The 21,647-nt window shown below is 35.3% G+C and overlaps 1 protein-coding gene across 5 annotated transcripts in view; it reads left to right on the top strand.

Annotated features, from left to right (window-relative positions):
• LOC103092583 (KAT8 regulatory NSL complex subunit 1-like) overlaps nt 1-21,647 on the top strand; it is a 160,311-nt gene that overhangs the window by 67,202 nt on the left and 71,462 nt on the right. For 4 of the 5 annotated variants that reach the window (XM_056805256.1, XM_056805255.1, XM_007499706.2 and 1 more), the window contains one exon: nt 10,463-10,621. The exons of the other annotated variant lie outside the window; for it this stretch is intronic. In XM_056805256.1, coding sequence (XP_056661234.1) covers nt 10,463-10,621 — 159 coding nt within the window. The remainder of the gene's footprint in view (nt 1-10,462; nt 10,622-21,647) is intronic. 5 annotated transcript variants of the gene reach the window in all.

The raw sequence follows: 21,647 nt of genomic DNA, 5'->3' as shown, positions 1-21,647 counted from the left end.
ATAATCTGGTCAGGTGTTGAGAGCAATGGATAGCAGGTGGACATCTCTACTGTTACTTGAAATCTTTGTATTATAAGAAAATGAAGCAAGCACCTACTACATTGGCTAGATTAAGATTGGCATTGGCTCTTAATTTCTAAATCTATTGGCCCTTTGTCAGTCTTTACTTTCTTGATCTCTGCAACCTTTCACATTACTGATCATAAACTCCTAGATAGTATCTCTTATGTAGATTTTTCACTACCCTGTTCTCTCTGGATTCTTCTTGTACCTATCTGACCACTTGTTAATTTCCTTTACTACATCTTCGTATTGACTAATGGAATCCCTCAAGGTTCTTTCTTGGACCCATTTCTCTTTTCCTTCTATCTCATTTAGTAATTTCAACAGCTTCCTCAAATCCATTTGTCCTCTCTATATAAGTGATTCCCAGGTCTGTGTATCTAGCCCTAGTTTCTAGCCTAGCTCCAGTACCATATCACCCACCTTTTGTATATCATATGCAAACCAGACATCATCTTACTCCCCTAAATTCCCCTCATTTCTGACCTTCTGTATCACTTTCAAGGACGCCCCCATTCTCTCAGTCAGTACTCAGGCCTGCAACCTTGCTTTCATCCTCAATTATTTGCTCACACTTACCCCATAAATATATATATGTAGGCTGTTATTAGATCTTGTCATTTCCCCTCACATTTTTTGTATTCATTTTCTTTTCTGTTACCTGGACCATTATGCTAGCTTTGTAACTCTTCTCCCTTCCTCAGTTTTCTCCCCATTCCAATCTATCCTCTAAACCAATGGCAAGGTAATTTTCCAAAAGCCTGGATCTGATTACATCATACTCTCTCTCCAACAACAGTGGCTCCCTATGAACTCCAGGATCATATATAAAATCCTCTGACATTTAAAGCCTTTCATAATCTGGCCCCTTACTGCCTTTTCAATATTCTTATTCTTTACTCCCCTCCACAAACTTTACAGCCTAGTCATACTAGCCTTTCTGCTATTACTTGCATCCAATTTTCTGTCTCATGGTCCATACCTTGATGCATATTGCACCCCATGACTGCATTGTTTTCCCAGTTACTTCTTTAGCTCCTGTAGCTTCATTCACTCCTCAGCTTAAATCCCACCCTCTGCTGAAGACCTTTTCTAGGTCTCCCAGCTACTATATTGCCTTTCTTCTCAGATCACCTTCCATTTCAAATGCATGCATTTTGTTTGTATGTAGTTATTTACAAGTTTTTCTCCTTTTTGAAATGTAAAATAGAAGACAGAGATGGTATTCTTGTCTTTCTTTGTATACCAAGTACTTAGCATGTTGTCAGGGACATAGTAAGCACTTAATACATGCTTGCTAACATTATATACTGAAATCCAGATATATAGGATCATAGGTTTGGAGCTAAAGGGGACCATAGAATCCTACCTTCACATTTTAGAAATGAGAAAACAAGCCCTAGAGTTACACAGCTAGTCAGTGTCTAAAGCAATATTTGAACTCAGCTGTTACTAAATCCAAATGTGACACATTACATATTATTACTATAGGACAATAAATTGAGGAAATATAGGATTTAGAGTGGATTTTTTTCCAGGTTAAGGATATTTGTAGGTAACAAGAAAGAAATTAGCAAAGTGGGAAAGATTGAAGATTGCATAAAGAAGGAATTATACTGGAGGTCAGGCTGCTGGAAAAGGTGAGAGGGGATGGCATGATGTAGAGCAGTTGGCTTAGGCAAGGAGATAGACTTCCTTTTTGTCAGAATCTAAAATAAAGGAGGAATATGTAATAAGAGATAATCTTCAATGGTTAGTTCATGGCTGTAGGTTAGAGCCCTCTTCTGAGAACCTCCATTAATTGAATAATCTCTTCATTTTTCACTCAGCTTTAGTCCTCTGAACTTCTGTATCATATCTTCTCCTCTCCACTCGTTTTTCAACTTCCTTTTATATATTGTATTCACTTATTAGATTATAAGCTCCTTGAAAGCAGGTTCTGGTTTTCTTTTTTAATATTTGTGTTCCCAGCACTTAGCATAGAACCTAGAACATTGCATGTACCTAATAAATGTTCATTGACTTCAGTTGACTAGATGCTTGTAGTTTTTCTTTTACATAAAAACTTTGCATTTTAACCTGGGCATGCCCAACACTTTTCCTTTTGGGGTTCCTTTAGGAAGTGATTACTTACTGGTTCCAGTAGGTTTAGGTAGTTTCTTTTAAGATTTATTGAAATAAAATGTCTAGACTTTTTTTTTTAACTAATGGAACTCAATGAGTCTTAAATTAGCTCTCCTTGATCTGTTTCCTAAGCCACATATTTTTACTCAGATAAATTCAGTTTTCTCCTGTTTTATGTTGGTGTTTTTATTGTTGTATTTCTTGTCATCTCCTGGAGTCATGAATTTCTCTCTGGTCTGTTCTCATTTTCAAGGAATCCTTTAATTGGATAAATTTTACCACTTTTTCTTCCAAATTATTTTCCTTCAAATTCTTTTTTCCAAAGCTGCTCTTCATGTGTGCACACGCATATACATCTTGCTTCGTTTCTTCTAAGTATCCAATCTTTTTCGGAAATCTATTTTTTCCTTTGAGCCAAGTTATTTTTCAGTTATTCTCTCCTTTGAGAAGAATCTCTTGCTCCACAGGTTTATTTTTTTGTTTTTGTTTTTCTTAATACTAGTTATTCTTTGGTTTACTCCACTCTCTAGCTTTAGTTTTTGAATTGGGGATTTATATGAGAGCTAAATTCTCCCTCCTGCTTCACTTTTTGATGGAATGGTTGATCTTGTTTGGTCTTCTCCAAGTTCTTGGGTTTTTTACCTCTCTGCCTCTTTGAATTAGCACTTGCTTGCTCACTGTAAGGAAGATATTGCAACACAAGATAGATATGCAAGAAAAAGCAAGAGATTGGAATTTTGGTGAACTGCCAATCAACCAGAGCAAGATAAGATTCCAATAGAATCTAGACCTGGGGCAGTTGGGAAGCCCTGCAGCTTGTTTTCACTTCTGCTTTCCTCTCACTGCTGGAAGGAAAGGGGATAGCCAGTTTCTCTCTTGGTCATTGATTGTTCACCTGAATGAGTACTGAGAGGACTTTTGAAGCCTAGTTCAAAAGGAACTTAGTCAAACCTTTTTTCCTATCAATATCCTCCTTTAGTGAAATTAACTTTGTTTCCTGAGTTGAATATGAATACCTTGTGAAAATCTTCAATCAACAGGAAATCATAGGAGATTAGGAAAACCTATTTCCTTCTCATGCCCCTCCCATCTCCCCACTTCTTTTACCTTAAAGAATAAACCCCTGTAGTTAAAATATCTTAATTGTGATTATTGGGGAAACCCTTGAAGCTTACCATTCTTGAGAAAAGCCTTTAGATTCAGTTGGGGAGGAGACAGGAAGTAGTATGGGAAAGGAGTGTAAAATCCAGTCTTGCCCCCTAGCTGACTTCCTGTATCCCTGTCCTTATTACCACAAATATCCTAGTATTGCCCTCTATTATCATTATCCCGCTTTTTTCCCCATGTAACTGATACTGTGCTTGATTAACTCATTCTTTAAAATTTCTTTAATTAATTAATTTAGAGTATTTTTCCATTACATGATTCATGTTCTTTCCCTTCCCTCCACCTTCCACCCTTGGAGCTGATGAGCAAATTCCTCTGGTTTTTACATGGATCATTGTTCAAAACCTATTTCTATGTTATTAATGTGTGCAATAGAGTGATCAATTAAAGTCAGCATCCTCAATCATATTCTCATCAAATCACATGTTTTTCTTCTGTTTCTGTTTCCACAGTTCTTTCTCTGAATGTGGATAGCATTCTTTCTTATAAGTCCCTCAGAATTGTCCTGGGTCATGCATTGCTGCTAGTAGAGAAATCCATTACATTTGATTTTACCAGTGTGTCCGTCTATGTGTGCAATGTTCTCCTGGTTCTGCTCCTTTCACTCTGCATCAGTTCTTGGAGGTCATTCCAATTCACATGGAATTCCTCCAGTTTATTATTCCTTTGAGCACAATAGTATTCCATCACCAGCATATATCACAATTTGTTCAGCCATTCCCCAATTGAAGGGCCTCCCCTCATTTTCCGGTTTTTGGCCACCACAAAGAGTGCAGCTATGAATATTCTTGTACAAGTCTTTTTCCTTATTATCTCTTTGGTGTACAAACCCAGTAGTGGTATGGCTGGATCAAAGGGCAGAGCAGTCTTTTAGCGCCCTTTGAACATAGTTCCAAATTGCCTTCCAGAATGGTTGGAACAAATTCATAACTCCACCAGCAGTGTATTAGTGTCCCAATTTTGCCACATTGCAGTCATATTAAACCTACATCTTTAGGATCCTCTTAGGACAGAATTTTAGGGACCTCCCTGATTTGAGTGCTTCCATACCACACTGATTATATTGATTCTTTAGGACTTTTAATATTCTCCAAGGGGTCCCTCTGATCTTGTTTACACAAACCTTGTAAACTACAGATATTTCTTAGTGTGCTCCTGGTGCTAGGAGGCTAACAATTTCCCTGTGTCTATTCTGGTTCTGACCCTGCCTTTGCTATCAGCCCCTATCCTATTTCATACTTCTTTTTTATGTGGTTCTAGATCTGGTGGGTGAAAGATGAAATGATGGAAGAAACGAAGATTCAAATTTCTTAGCATATCAGTTTATTAAGTAGAACATGGCGATTGTTCAACAAATTGGGACCAGAAGCCTTCCTTAGCTTTGGCACTAGATCTCAAATATAATCAGAGACCAATTTTTGTAACATAAAAAAAATCAAATAAGACCAATTAACTTTTTAAAAAACAACATGTATGTAAGGATTTGCTTTAGTGTAATTTTTCATTGGATTTCCTGAAATTAATTCTGGTGTCACTTTCAGATTTTTGCTAAAGGTTAGGTAGTGGAGAATTGAGTTGTCTATCTCCTCTTTAGGCAGCTATCTTAGCTTGTATCTATAATGTTTTAAGTGTTGTGGTATTTTAGTGAAAGATTGCTCCTACCTTTCCTGACTATAGAAAGTGACAATTGAGTTGATTTTAATAAAAAAAGATATTTTTCTCCTTACTGTCTTATGTTTGCAGCAATAATGGTAATGCATTTTAAATGATAATTTGAATAGAGACTTCTGGAAAATTTTGCTTTTTAACATCTTTACAACTACTCTTTATCCTGCAAATTTATTAATCATAGTCTTCCAAATACTTTCAAGATTTCTCTTACCTACTAAAGTTTTATGATATTTTATTTCTTTATACCAGTCTTGATGTTTCAGTTATAACAAAGCCCAGGGTTGAACTTCAAATTCATAGCTATAACTCATTAATTGATAATTTCTCTGCTCAAAAAAATCACTAAGTGATCATAGTTATTAAAGTCACCAAGTTATATGCTGTAATCATTGGTTATTTTGTTGACCTTGCAGGTTTTGTGGAACTTTTACAACAAGATTCTGGCAATAGATGGAGTTTTCTAAACTTTTCTAGTGATTTTCTTCCAACTTTGGTGTGGCCATCTTTCTCTCCCTGCCTCCCAGTTCAGCAGATGCTTTTGTTTGTGTGTGCACATTTATCCTCCTTTTCAGGGATCTTTTTTTCATTTTTCATTCTCTTTACTATAATGGAAACAGGCTTGACTTCCAGGAGTCTGTATCTCATTGGAGGTTGAGGGCATAGGTGTGAATCTAAAAACTACCTGTTACCAGGCACAAAAGAGGTCAAATTTGTATGAGAGAGAATGAGAGAGTGCCTGTGAGCCTCTCCAATTTAGGACACAGGTTTTGTCTTTCTTTTTTGTTTACCTCATATCTCAGTACCCACCAGTGTTTTACAGTTGAGGCACTCAATAACTGAGACTAACTCTTTATTAATAACAATCTTGTTAAACAGGAAAACAGGATTCACTCTACTTATTTGCCAGCCAATTATTGAGTTGCATTTTTAACTATTCCTTGATTTGCCAGTAAAGCACAAAGAAACAAAGTAGCTAGAATAACCTCAAATTCATTTATAACCTGTTTGATTTAAAAAGAAAAGCACAAGATTTGTGTGCTAAACATCTGACTGACCATGAGAGCATCTGATAGGGGAAGTCACAACCCTAAAAAATAACAATGCTTGATTCTGCTGGCCTGGCTTAGGAGGAAGTATGGAGCTATTTAACCCTCAGGCTTTGTGCTGGGAACAGAGCCTTTTATACAATATTACCAAAGGGCCAGCCTAAGCCTTGTCTCCAACCTGCCTTGTAGAAGAGCCAAAAACTCAGCACTAAGAATTTTCTAGGAACCATTCCCCATTTAATAAGTATTCTAAAAATATTAATAGGCACTATGCAGAGGAAGAAATCTAAACTATCAAGACCCATGTAAAAATGATCCAAATCATTAAGAAATTCAAATTTGCGCAACTGATATTTCATACACATCAGGTGGGCAAAATGATAAAAAAAATTACAATTATAGGTACAGGAAATAAAACATGTGAATGCACTAGTAATAAAACTGTGAGTTGATCTAGCTATTTTGTCCACTGTAACATCTAGCTGCCCGTGGTCCAGCTATTCTGGAAAGCAATTTGGAACTATGTTACCTGGAAGTTATTAATCTATATGTACTCTAAGCCAATTATTAATAGCTGAGACCCTAAAGAAATCAAAGAGAACGTCCTACAAGTACAAAAATATTTCTGCCACCACTTTTTGAGTTGGCAGAGAAATAGAAAGCAAAAGAAAACTGTAAAACCCATTAATTAAGAGAATGACTCAACAAATTATGGCATGTGGATTAAGGAAATCCTAATGTATTGCAAGAAATTGAGAGTTTCAGAGAAACTTGGAAAACTCAAATGAACAGATTAAAAATGAAATGAACAGAACCAGGAGAACAGTTTATATGCTAACAATCATATTAAAATTTTAATATTATAGTATATTGTAAGATATAAAATAAAATTATAATCATAAAGTGACTGAAAAGACTTAAAAATTCTGATCAATACTGTGACTAACTTCAACTATTGATACTCACTTCCCATGACAGAGAGGTATTAAAGATTAAGAATCAGATTTAACATTTTTTAGACAAGGCCAGTATCAAGATTTCTTTTGCCTTTGTTTCCAGAAAATTTGTGTGAAGAAATTTTTTTCTTTTTACTTTTCCTGGGGGAAGGAGATAATGATACCAATAATAATAACTAACATTTATATAGTACCTTTTATATTCTAAGAACTGTGCTAAACTCTTTACACTTATCTCATTCCTTCCTCACAGTAACCCTGGGAGGTAGGTGTTATTGTTATTCCCATTTTATAAATGTGAAACCTGAGGCAAACCAAACTTAATGAACTTGTCTTGGATTACATAGCTAGTAAGTTTCTGATACAAAATTTGAACTCTGGTCTTCTGACTCCAGATCCAGCATTCTAACTAATGAAGCACCTAGTTGCCTAGAGGAAACAATGATCATTAAATGTAAAAAAGTAAAATAAAATAAAATTACATCCAAAATTAAAAGAACCTTTTTTCATAAGCATGTACCATAATGGAAAGAAGAGAAGTTTTAAATTGTCCTGTCTCTTTATTTGGCTTCTTATAAGAGGTCATTGATGAGGTTTCATAATTAATCTTATAAGAGGTCATTGATGAGGTTTCATAATTAATAAAGGAGCAAACAACAAAATTCATTTATAATGTTTATGGTTTTTTAAGAGGAGAGACTCGGAATACCTGTAGTTGCTTCATTTTCCTATTTTTGCAGAACCCTTTGGGCAACATTGTAGTAGGTTGGTATCATTCCTTTTACTTTAAAAGTAAATTAACTTTATGTGTGTAAAATAGTAATATATATTTTATATAATTATATCTTTACAATCACAAGTTATTCTGGAATTAATGTTCTGCTAAGATAGAATTTCTATTATGATGGTTCCCATGTCACTATAGTATTCCTTTTTTAATAAAGTTATTGAAGCTTCATCAATAACAAATTATAAAAACTGAGAATATATGAACATTATATAGGCACAGCTATAGGATAGTTTTCTTCAGGAGGGAGAAACTGAACAGCAAGAGGACTTGGTGGGAAACCACTTATGAATGTCCCATTCTAAAATGATTTCTGAAGTCAAATAACTTCTGATGATGCTGTTAGAGTAGATTTCAATGCAGAATTAGAGAAAACTAGTAAAAAAAAATGTCAGAACAAATAAGGGCCCAAGTACCAATGAGTAGGCAATGGAGTCAGACGAATAAGATAAGATAGGATAGAAATTATAAAATTTTTTCAGGTGGAATTAGTATCTGATTCAATATTCTTGAATTATGATAGACAAACTGTTAACTTTGGATATCTGTGGGATTGTAAAGGGCCCTTGCCCTGGAAAGTCTCTAAGAGGTCTATCCTTTCCTTTGTCTTGTTCAGTTACCTTTTTAAAAATTTGCCTTTAAAGTACCTTTAAAATTTTTTTAACTGACACAAAACTGGTAAAGATAATTAAAGGGTGGCAGGATCAAGATTTAAGAACACCTTCACACTCTGGAATGAATAAACTTCTTGATTACAGTCCGATTCACAACTAACAAGAAATTTATTATATGCAGTCTTACATTTAGATTGAAAAAAAATCAAAGGTCTTTTTTTATACAAAATATATTTTTTACATGCTGAGATACTTGTATAATGAAAAATATATTTTGATTGGTTAAAAATTAAGAAACATAATATGCAGAAAAGAGGAATTAATAGGGCTAATGGCAGGTATCTGGAGTATTCCATTGTTGGTGCCACATTTTAAGAGCATATTTTGGGCAACTATGATGGCAAGACTCAAAACTCATTTCATGAAATTAAAAAAGTTGAGGTGGTAGGTCTCATGGAAAGGACAGTCTTGTTGGTCTTCAAATAATTTTTTAAAATTTAAATGGTTTAGAATATTTTTCCATGGTTACAAGACTCATGTTGTTTCCCTCCCCTCTACCCACCCCCTTCCTGTATCTGACACACAATTCCACTGGGTTTAACATGTGTCATTGATCAAGACCCATTTCCATATTATTATTTGCACCAGGGTGATCGTTTAGAGTCTACTTTCCCAGTCACAGCCCCATCAACCAATGTGACAAAGCGGTTGTTTTTCTTCTGTGTTTCTTTTCCCACAGTTCTTCCTCTAGATATGGATAGCATTCTTTCTCATATGTCCCTCCAAATTGTTCTGGGTCATTGCATTGCTACTAGTAGAGAAGTCCATTACATTTGATTTTACCACAGTGTATCCGTCTCTGTGTACAGTGTTCTGGTTCTGCTCCTTTCACTCTGCATCAATTCCTGGAGGTCATTCCAATCCACATGGAATTCCTCCATTTTATTATTCCTTTGAGCACAATAGTATTCTATCACCAGTAGATACCACAATTTGTTCAGCCATTCCCGAATTGGAGGGCATCCCCTAATTTTCCAGTTTTTTTCCACCACAAAAAACTCGGCTATGAATATTCTTGTACAAGTCTTTTTCTTTATTATCTCTTTGGTGTACAAACCCAGTAGTGGTGTGGCTGGATCAAAGGGCAGAGCAAGCAGTCTTTTAGCTCCCTTTGAGCATAGTTTCAAATTGCATTCCTGAATGGTTGAATCAATTCACAACTCCACCAGCAATGCATTAATGTCCCAATTTTGCTACATCCCCTCCAAAATTCATTACTCTCCTTTCCTGTCATATTAGCCAATCTCCTAGGACTGAGGTGATACCTCAGAGTTGTTTTGATTTGCATTTCTCTGATTATGAAATATTTAGAACATTTTTCGTGTGCTTATTAATAGTTTTGATTTCTTTATATGAAAATTGCCTATTCATGTCCCTTGCCCATTTATCAACTGGGGAATGGCTTGCTTTTTTGTACAATTGATTTAGTGCCTTATAAATTTGAGTGATTAGACCTTTGTCAGAGGTTTTAGTTATAAATATTTTTTCCCAATTTTTTACTTCCCTTCAATTTTAATTGCATTGGTTTTGTTTGTACAAAAACTTTTTAATTTAATGTAATCAAAATTATTTAATTTGCATTTGGTCTTCAAATAATTTTGAAAGATAGGCATATGTGTGTAAGCCCTCTGAGTAACTCTAGAAGGAGAAAACCAGATAGTAGCATCCAAAAAAATATATATATATATATATGTCTGGCTTGCTTTTTTCCCTCTTTTGAATGATAATTTATTAAGTTTTATTTTTCTGGTTTCATATATTTGAAAATCACTTTCTTGTACATTTGAAAAAACTTCTATCTAAATAGCAGACTGAGTGATAAATTGACCAATGGAATTTCCCATTTGTGAGAGAGACTTAAAAATTAAATGTTCCATAAATGTGACTTGATGGTGTTTTCTTCTGTGGCTATTTATCCCGTTATTTTGTAAACTTTAGTTTATTCTGAAAATCTGTGATAACTCTCTTTCCCAGGGTCCAGTTGTTCTTGGTGAAGCCCAACAACCTGAAGATTTATTAAAACAGCAGTGCAAAATGACTGGTTCCTTGAAGGTGGAAAACTCCAAGGAGAATTGGAGACTTGATTCTGCTCCATGTAGTCATTCTCTTGAACTTCCTAATGTGGATAAACAGGTTAGTTACAAGGGAAGAAATTATCTTTTTACAATCAGAGATTTTCTTCATCTTCAAAAAGAGAATAGATATTTTTAAATAGTTGATCGTGGGATGGAAATTTATATAAAGCAAGATAAGGAATTAATGGAGGAGCTCTTTAAACATTATCTTTATTCCCTTAACATTCTCTGGTGATAATTTATACTTTACTAATTTCTCTGAGATTTAGAAAATGAAACTTGGCAAAAAAAAAAGTTAAACCTTATTTGGTTTCTATAAATAAACAGTACAGGTCGTCAAAAAAAATACAGGTCAGGCTGAAAACTTCCATTATATCAAGCCAAGGTGCTATGTTCTAGAAAAATTCTGTGTAAATGCCCAAATCACAGGCTTAATTTTCCAGTATGTTATATTGATTAGTTTTACACCAAGGAAGTTGTATTGCTAAGGCAATAGTAATCCTGAGATTTTTTTTTCTTACTTTATATTACTGTGGAAAGAGAAGATTCCATGTCCTATTCATTGGATAAGCCTTTTGGTTTCAGTTCTTCTTGAGTCATAATGCATATTTTATTTTAGATTTGAAGGTGAAGTCACTTTTATTCTACTCTTTTTGTTTCACTAATATTTATTTAGCCTTTACCAAAGATAAAGTTTCATGCTAGGTCTTAGGGCACTATGGTATGTACAGAACCTTAAGACTGAATCATTCCTTATATAGGAGTATATAACCTGTTCAAAGATTGAGGAACCCCCTCCCCCACTTCCATTTTACTACGAATGCTTGTTTAGAGCCTTTTGACCTCTTGCTTCTCTGTGGTATATGATTTCATATGAATATATCAGTCTCATAGTATTTTAGAAGGCATTGATATTAATGCATTTGAAATTAACGATATACTTCATATTATATTTATATTGAGTAATCCATTTTAAGTGTTAGCCAGATATCCCCAAAGAAAGTGAAATCTAAAGTATAAAAAGAAGTTAATTATTCCAAGCATAGTGTACTTGTGGCAGTCTGGACTAGTATTTTGGGTGAATTATCATTATTATTATTATATTAGCTAACTTGCAAAGCACTTAAAGATTTGCAAAGTGCTACACAGATATTATCTTATTGGATCCTCAAAAAATTCATAAGGTAGGTGCTATTGTTATCCTCATTTTGTAGATGGAGAAACTGAGGCTGAGAAGAGATTAAGTGATTTGTCCAGTGGCATAAATCTAATAAGTGTCTCAGGAAATTTTTTAATTTTGATCTTCTGTCTTCAGGTCTAATGTTCTTACCCACTTCCTACCTACCTGCCTGACATTTCATCTTAACAATTAGATTTTCCTTCTTCCCAATTTGATTTTTAAAATCTTTTTTGAGCTCTTCCAAGAAGAATTTTTGGGCCTGAGATCAATTAATATTTTTCTTTGAAGCTTTGGATGTAACAGTTTTGGCTTTGTCTTCTGAGTTTGTTTTTATCTTCCTGTCACTGAAGTAACTTTTTATGGTTGAGTTACTTTGCATTGTTTGCTCATTTCTAGCCTATTTCTCAACTTCATGTTAATATTGGATTCTGCTCCTGGAATGGAAGGGGCAATGTCCCATCCTTCAAGTTTTTTGTGCAGCTGTTTTCAGCACTGGTTCTGGAGGACTCTTTAAGTTTACATTTCTTCCAAGGTGATAAAATGTAAAGATAGGTGTTTGTGATTCTCCTTGCCTGTGCTCTGGTTCATGATTTACCACAAGCAGTCTTTACCACAATGGGATCTATAAACCCCTGCTCTGCTGCAATAGCAACCTGTGGTATTCTATTGCTCCTTCTCACCCTGGGACTGTGACTTAGGACTGCAATCCATATGTGGATATAGGCAGTGCAACTGAGTCTTGATTCTAGTGCCAGCAAAAGAATCCTGTCATCTTCATCTGACAGTTGTCTGACCCCCTTGCTATCTGGATGTTGAGGGTTCCAGAAGCTGCTGCTGCTGCTGCTACTACTACTACTACTACTGATGATGGTGATGATTCAGCTGTGCTCAAGGCCTGCTATTAGCTTGCTCCTCAATACATGCATTGAATTCTGTTCTACTTTTACCTTCTGGGGAAGACTTTGCTTCTGACTTTCTGTGTCATCTTGGAATAGAAAATTGTTTCAGCCCTTCCTTTTATGGGTTCTTCCATTCAAGATTTCATTTGGAACCATTATTTTAAAATTAAAAGGTGACTTTGGGAGACCTCAGATGACTCCCTGTCTTTTTGCTGCCATATTAGCTCTTGCTTTGATTTTTATTTTAAAATATAATGCATTCATTTTCTAACTTTCAAAACTTTCTTACTTGGGTATTATTGTTTCTGACTTTTCTGCATAAAAAAAAAATTGACTTTTTTCTCTTTTGTTTTTCCTTCTTTATTGTTTTGCTACCTCCTCCCTATTGCTCTTTACTGTTTCCATACCCCAACCCCTCTTTGGGAAAAAAATAAAAATAAAGGCCTTATAACAAATTGCAACATTGGCCAGGTCTTACTACATCTTGTATCCATCAACTTGTCTGTTCCCAGACTAAAAAGTATACTACATTTTCAGATTTTTTGGAATTTAGTTTGGGCATTGCATTTAATTAGAGTTCTTAAATATTTCTAAAATTATTTTTTCTTCATAATGTTTTTACTTTTCTATTTCTGCTTACTTCACACTACAGCATTTTACATATATCTTCAGATGTCTTCCCAGGTTTCTCTGAAGCCATCCTTTATTTTCTTTATGAATACCTCCTCATTTATTTTACCCTCCTAATTCCCTGTGCCTGTGCATTTCCCTATCATTTCATGGATTTTTACAAAATACTCTTTACTTTTATTTAATTTATTATTTTTATTTACTCTTTATTTTTTACAAAATACTGTGTGGGGGGTGATTACTCAGTGGATTGGGAGCCAGGCCCAGAGATGGGAGATACTGGGTTCAAGTCTGGACTCAGACACTTCCTAACTCTGTGACCCTAGGCATGTCACTTGACCCTCATTGCCTAGCCCTTACCACTCTTCTGCCTTGAAACCAATACATAGTAATGATTCCAAAATGAAGGTAAGGGTTTTAAAAAAATAATCTTTATGTATAAATATGTACATTTATGCATTCAACCTTCTTTTGTCCTCTTCAAATGTGTCTAAGGTTCATTCCATGCCAGTTTTCCCCATGACTGTCAAAACAAAATGAATTCAATCCCAGGTCTTTTATGTGGCTTATTTGACTTTCTCAAAGTCACTTCAAAATTATTAGAATTTTTATAGGATATTATTTCTTCTCGTCCATTAGTATGTAAACAATTTATCACATAATCCCTTCCTGGTGATTACATTTATTCACTTTTCTGTGTTTCTTTCCCTTTTGCAATTTCTACTCATTTCTGGCTTTTTCTTCAGGAATATTTCAATATGAAAAAAAGTTTAGGTAAAGAGGGAACAAAATTAATACTTTTTGTAAATATTGTGATTTACTTAGTCACAACCATCAAAAAAAATAAACAACCAAAAAATCATTTCAAAATCAAATCAACAAGTTGCATGTTGTAAAACAAACCCACATAAATCATTAGCATTAATGCATGCTACTAATAAAATCCAGCAGAAGAGGTAGAAAGAGAAATCTGTTCATGGGAACTACAGAAGTATAAATACACATAGGAAATAGATGACTACAACTCTAACTTGGCAGAAATAGTGACACATAAATAATTGGAGAAACATTACTTGTTCTTGAGTAAATTGAGCTAAAATAAATGACACTGGCTAAATTAATTTGCTTATCCAGTGCTATATCAAACTACCAAAGGTATTTTATAGAGTTTGAAAAAATGCAATTCATATGGCATTTAAGTGATATAATGGTTAAGAGTACTGAATTTGGACTTAGGAAGACCAATTTTAGATCCTGCCTCAGAAACTTAATTAGGTCTGTGACCTTGGACAAGTCATTTAACCTTTCCTAGTCCCAGTTTTCCTCATAAAATTGGGATTAGAGCAGCTATCACAAAAGGATTTTGAGAATCAAATGAAATAACATGTAAATGGGCTAAATATTATATTGAGAAACAAAAAAATCAAGAATCTCAAGAGTAATAATAACAAAAAAAATCCATCTATACTATAAAGCAGTAATCATTGAACAGTTGTGTATTGCTCAAAAAAAAAATGTCAGTGCAGTAAGATGGGTATATAACATACAAAAGCTAGCAATCATTGAAGCATAGTTTGATAAATCCAAAGAACTCACGATTCAGAAAAAGATTCTTTTTTTTTTTTTTTGACAAAAATTGATAGAAAAACTGGACAATTAGTTTGGCAGAATTTAGACACAGACTAATACCAGTTACACACTTCACATAAGCCACACATTATAGGACAAAGATAAAAGGTTGCATCATAAATTATAAAATGAGGAAAATTACCTTCAATAATTTTTCTTACATTAAATTTAAAAAGGTCTAATACCAACAAAAGCAATGTAACTAAGAGTAATAGGGAACCAAATAAGGGGGAGGGGCAGTAATAGCAAGTATCTCTGACAAAGGCCTCATTTCTTAAATATATAGAGAACTGACCCAAATTTATAAGAAGACAAGTCATCCCCCAATTCAAAATGGTCAAATCTCAATTAATTAGAGAAATGCAAATTAAAACTAAACTGAGATGTCACCTCAGACCTCTCATGTTGTCTTAGGAGTGACAAAAAAGGAAAATAAATACTGCAAAAGATGTGGGAAAATTGAAATGCTAATACATTGTTGAAGATGTAAACTGATATAACCAATTATGTAGAACATTTGGAAGCTATACCCAAAAGGTTAATAAAACTGTGCAATACCATTTGACCCAGAAATTGGTAGGTCTGTACTGGGAATAAAAGAAGGGGGAAAGACCTTCATTTACAAAAATACTTATATAGCTCTCTCTGTGGCAGCAAAAAAAAAAAAATTAGAAACTGAAAAATATCCGTCAATTGGGGAACAGTTCAACAAGTTGTGGTATATATGATTATACAGTTGTCTCTCTCTATATTGTCGTTCACTTATCATGGCTTCACGGTCTTGTGGGTTTTATATATATATATAATTTTGTGATGCAGACTTTTCACTATGTTGTGGGATTTTACAGAAGAATACTATACTGTACACAATGGAAATGCAGTATGCCACTACTGCTTGCACAGCTTTGCCAATGTGAGATTGTACATGACACAGTATTGGCTGGAATGAAAGGCGGCCAACCACAGTTCTGTGTTCTGTATCCCAGACTCTGATTGGCTCAGTGTTTATGAGAGTGTGGAAAGGGTTAGAGTGTGGAAAAGGTTTATAGGAGATGGGTTTATAAAGCCTTAAAACATATATATAAATAATAAAATAAATATAACTCCTCTACTTCATGGATTTTTACCTATCACGGGAATCTCTGGAACATAACTCCCGTGATAGGTGAGGGATCACTGTAACAGAATACTATTGTGCCATGAAAAACAACAAATGGGGTGATTTAAGAAAAACTTAGAAAGACTTGAAACTGGTGTAAAGTTAAGTGAGTAGAACCAGATTGTATACAGTAATGGAAATATTGTATAATGATCAATTGTGAAAGAATATGCAAGAACCCAAGACAATCCCAAAACACTCATGATGAAAAGTATTATTGACAGGCAAAGAAGGGTCAAAAGTATGAATGCAGAGCAAACCATGCCATTTCTTGCCTTATTTCCTTCGTGAATTTTTTCTTATGTGTACAGTATATGTCTTCTTTCATAACAGGGAAATTTGTATTGTATGACAGACAATACTGTAATTACTTAGATCAGATTTTTTACTGTCTTGGGGGAGGGGAAGAAAGGAGGTAGAGAATTTGAATTGCAAAAGATCAGAAAGCAATTGTTGAAAAAATTGTTTCTACATATAATTGAAATAATAAAATGATTGGAGGTCCTGGGTTCAACTTTGACCTCAGATACTTTTTAGCTTTGTGACCCTGGCTTAGTCATTTAACTCCCTTTGACTAGCCTATATCAATCTTCTGCCATAGAACTAGGTGTGGACCAATATTTCTTAAACCATTTTCCAAATATAAGGTCAAAATGGATATATGAACCAGACATAAAGATTATTATAGACATAAAGATATATTATAAGCAAATTAGAAGCATATGGGATATATTACTTATCAGATTCATGAATGGGAGAAGAATTAATGAATTAGCAAGAGAATAAAGCATTGAGAAGTAAAAATGTATCATTACATTAAATTAAAAACATTTTGTACAAATAAAGCTTATATAGCCAAGATTAGAAAGAAAGCAGAAAAAAAACGGGGGCAAGGGGTTATATAGATAGTTTCTCAGTTCTCAAATATTAGAGAATGTGAAGATTATAAGAATATAAGCCATCTACCAAATTATAATGGTCAAAGGATATAAACATACAGTTTTTAGATGATGGAGAAATCAAGGCCATGTGTGGCCATATTAAAAATGCTCTAAATCTTTATTAAAGAAATGCACATTTTAAAAATTGTGAGCTATCAACTCACACTTATGAGATTGGTTAAAATAACAGAAGAGGAAAATGACAAATATTGGAGGAGATACGGAAAAATCAGGACATTGATACACTGTGGTAGAACTTTGAATTGATCCAACTATTTTGGAAAGCAATCTGGAATTATGCTCAAAGAGTCATAAAACTGCAAAGCTATTAGATCTATTTTCCAAGGTGATCGGGGAAAAGGGAAAAGCACCTATATGTTTTAAAATATTTGTAGCAACTTCCTTTGTGGTTCGAAAAGAACTAGAAACTGAAGGAATACCCATCATTTGGGGAATGACTAAAGAAGTTGTGGCTTTTGATTGACTACTATGGGCTAAGCAATTATTTTTTTTAAAAACATGGAAAGAGCAGGGGGCAACTGGGGAGGATTGAGTGTCAGGTGTAGAGATGGGAGGTCCTAGGTTCAAATCTATACTCAGACACTTTTTAGCTCTGCAACCCTGGCCAAGTCACTTAACCCCCATTGCCAGACCTTAATCACTCTTCTGCCTTGGAACAGACTGTAAAACTAATAGAGCAGTGAATTGATTATTGATTATAAACTGATTTAGATACTCTGCTTACTGTATTAGAAATATAATCTGTGGATATATTTCTGGTTGTAATAATTGGGATACTCTGGCTATTGCTAGAGGGATAGTAGGGAAATCTCAGGGTGCCTAGTTGTAAATGGAGATAGAGATATTTCTGAGAGATACTATTAGAGAGAGATATTCTGGGGTTGCCTATTGATCACTACTGATGGCTAATTGATTAATATTTGTCCTACCCTCCTCCTCCTTCAATTCCTTCACCATCCTCTTCTGAAGTCTTTGGCTTCACCCCTCTCCCCTGAGTGGACTCTGAGGTTTATGAGGAAACACTCTTGTCTCTTCCTTTCTCAAGTAAGGGCATTTATTGGGAACAACAGGATGGAGGACTGAGGTAGGATGAAGTGAGAGGGATAGGGTTGTCCCTAGTCTATAAGGAGGGTTAGAAGGATTTTGGGAAATGTCAGTCTTGTCACAACTGTGACACAAAGTCTGTCAGGGAGATGGAAGACAACTGTTTAATCTTCTTTCTTCTTCCTTCAAACTTAAATCTCAAATATACAATCCGTTCTTCTGGTTCAACTACCACCATCAGCCACAGAAAACATTCTTGCCTCCCCTCTCCAAAGCCAAGAGCCTTCAGCCTAGGACAGAAGCTAACAGGGGACCTGTTCTCAGCTTCTTCCCTCTTCAGCCTGGCTTGACTCTCCAACTGACTTTCCTGGGAACATTATATTTGGAACATTCTTTCTTGATTGACATGTGAGGTCCTTTACTCTCTGTCTTGCATGCATGAAATTCTCTCTTCCTTCATGCCTCTTCCACATTACAAAGTATCTTCAGTTTATATCAGTGAAGTGAAGCTCATAAGTGAACTTCTTCAGGGCCGGGCACAAGAATTTTAAAGAGACTCTAATAAAAAATAAAATATTCATTTAAAATATAAGGATAAAAAGAAATTCTAACTCTTTAGGGGATTCTTAACTCCACCCAAATAAAACTCCCTGGTTATGCAAGGAACTCTTCTCCACAGGCTACTCTGATCCTTCCTGATCTGACTAGCCCAAATTTTTACTATTCAAGATAAATTAACACTATTGTCCTCATAATTCTTAACTTTGTCTCCAAGTTATAAAAATAACAAAGGCTAGCTGGCTGAGTCTCAACAAGAACCAAGTTAGGACTCTGAGCAGGTTCAGAGTCTAAACCAAAGACCAGGTCCTTCTTTGGTCGTCTCAGAGTTAAAAAAATCTATAAAAACAGGAATTGATAGTCACTAGTGTTTCCTAAATTGGGAAAGGAAAACGCTTAGCTCCTTCAGGTCGTTTTCTCCTTTCCTTCTACCTCAGACAGTGAGAGAGAGGATGGGGGGGAGAGGGAGAAGTTACCTCCTCCAAGCTCTGAGAGTGAGAGTCTGAAAAGATGTCATCTCATCCAAGTCCTCATTGAGTCTCTAACTTTGTCAACTGCCAGAGACCAACTGCCACACCCAGAGAGAAACTGTCACAGAAAAACCATTTGACTTGAAACTGACACTGTCACAACTCTTTGAAACTCCAATTCTTTCTTAAGCCATCTAAAACTAATATAAGAATATATAACAAGATTTAATTTCTAATATCCTTATAGAACCAATATATAGTATTGATTCTAAGATGGAAGGTTTGAGTTAAAAAAAACCCATAGAAAGACTTGCATGAATTTATAAAGATTGAAATATGAAGAGTAATAAAGCAACATAAATATTGTTGTTTGATGAATTATCTGTCATTGTCTACCTCCAGAGAAAGAACTGACATAGTTTCACATATACTTTTCTGGGGGGGGGGGGGGGGAGGGGGCCAAATCACAAAAGTAGTAGTGAGGAATGGAGAGGAAGAAAGGGGAATATTTGAGAACTTTAATGTAACAGATTTTTTTTAACGCCTTTTAGATCTGGGGAAAGGAGAAGACTTTAAACACTAGAGATGTTCATAAATATAAAAGGGCAGTTTTGATTACGTAATATTAAAAATGTTTTGCACTAACAAATATAATCCTGTTAAAATTAGAAAGGTAACAAGTTGATCTTATTGAAGACCTTAAATTCTTTCTGTTATTTACCTTTTTCATGCTTCTCTTGAATTTTGTATTTGGACAAAAGATTTTCTAATTAAGTCTAGTCTTTTCTTCAGGAATGCTTGGAAATTTTCTATTTTATTAAATCTCCATAATTTCCCCCAAAAGAATATAGTCAGTTTTGATGAGTAGTGTCTTAAAAAAAGATAAAAGAGGGAAGCTTGCACTTTGAGGGAAGCTTGGACTTCTGGTATGGAGAGGGGAAAAGAGAGGAGAACCCCCTTCCACAAAGTGGGGTACAGTGGAGATAGCTATTTAGGGTTGGCTCAGAGAGAGGAGAGGGGGTCTGAAGATTTTCTGCCTTCCCTCCTTAGCTAAAGCTGCTCTCACCAATTCCATCTTGTCCCTCTTGTCATCCCCCCACCACCACCACTACTACTCGAGACCTAAAGATCTCCCCTTGATCTGTTCACTCATACTCAGCTTGGGGAACAGATAACTTAATGTTAAGTCAATCAGGTAATACTAAAGGAATAAAGGGCAGGGAAGAATGGGAAAAGTAAAGTGGGAAAAGGGGGTCCCTGACTCTATCTAAACCCCTTTCGTCCCTCCTCAAGTTTGGGGGGAACTCAGGCCTTGGCAGCCTGAGCCCCCTGAGAGAAAGTCAGGTTGACTCACCCCTGGGCAACAGGAACTGAGGTAAAGTCTGCTCAGGTTTCTCTTCAGAAAGTCCCTTCAATTGGGAAGTGTTGGGGGAAAGATTTCCAGTCACCAGCAGGAAAAATGGGTAACCCTCAGGAAAAAGTCTTTTTACCACCTTTTCTCTTTGGCTTCTCAAGACTGAGAGACCTTCACTATTCTCCCAGCCAGAGTCTATTCCTCCTCAGGATTCCACTCCTGGGGCCCCTCCCCCATTGCAGTGATCAATTTCAAATACTTTACAGTCTGGCACTATTTCTCTAGTGCCAGCATCTGTCACAGTAGGTGATTCTTAGTTGTAAACTCAGTTCCATTGCCCTCTGGAATATTGTATTCCTTGCCTTCTGGTCCTTCAATGTGGAAGTTTCTAGTTGCTGTGTAATCATGACTGGGGCTGCATGATATTTGAATTGTCTTCTTTCTAGCTTCTTGCAGTGTTTTCTTCTTGACCTGAGAGCTTTTCAACTTGACTATAATGTTCCTGGGACTTGTCATTTGTTGATTTATTGCAGATGATCTGTGGATTTTTTTTCAATTCTTTTATGCCCTCTTGTTCAAGAATATCAGGGCTGTTTTCTTTGATAATTTTTTTTTAACCCTTTCCTTCCTTCTTGGATTCAATACTGTGTATTGACTCCAAGGCAAAAGAGTGGTAAGGGCTTAAGCAATGGGGGTTAGTTAAGTGACCAGGGTCACACAACTGGGGATTAAGTACAGGAGGTGATCTGTGGATTCTATCAATCTCCACTTTTCCCTCTTGTTCAAGAATTTCGGGGCAATTTTCTTTAATAATTTCCTGTAATATAAAGTCCAGGCTTTTTCTTTTGTCATGGTCTTCTGGTAGGCCAATAATTCTTAAATTGTCTCTCCTTGAATGATTTTCTAAATCCTCTGTTTTGTGAATGAGATGCTTCATATTTTCCTCAATTTTTTCATTCTTTTGGTTTTGTTTTATAGTATCTTGCTGCCTTGTGAGGTCCCTTGATTCAAGTTGTTGTATTCTGGTTCTTAAAGACGGGATTTCATCCTTAGTTTTTTGGTCGTCCTTTTCCTTTTGGTTGGATTTTCTTTGGAGGTCATCTTTTATCTTCTTCACCTCAACTTTCATCTTCTTTGCCTCATCTTTCATCTCCTTTGCCTCATTTTCCAGCTGGTTGATTTTGGCTTTCAAGACACTA

Source organism: Monodelphis domestica, chromosome 7 (assembly GCF_027887165.1).
Source record: "Monodelphis domestica isolate mMonDom1 chromosome 7, mMonDom1.pri, whole genome shotgun sequence".
Classification (NCBI taxonomy): domain Eukaryota; kingdom Metazoa; phylum Chordata; class Mammalia; order Didelphimorphia; family Didelphidae; genus Monodelphis; species Monodelphis domestica.
Note: the sequence above shows the minus strand (reverse complement) of the source record. Positions and strands in the feature narration are given on the sequence as shown.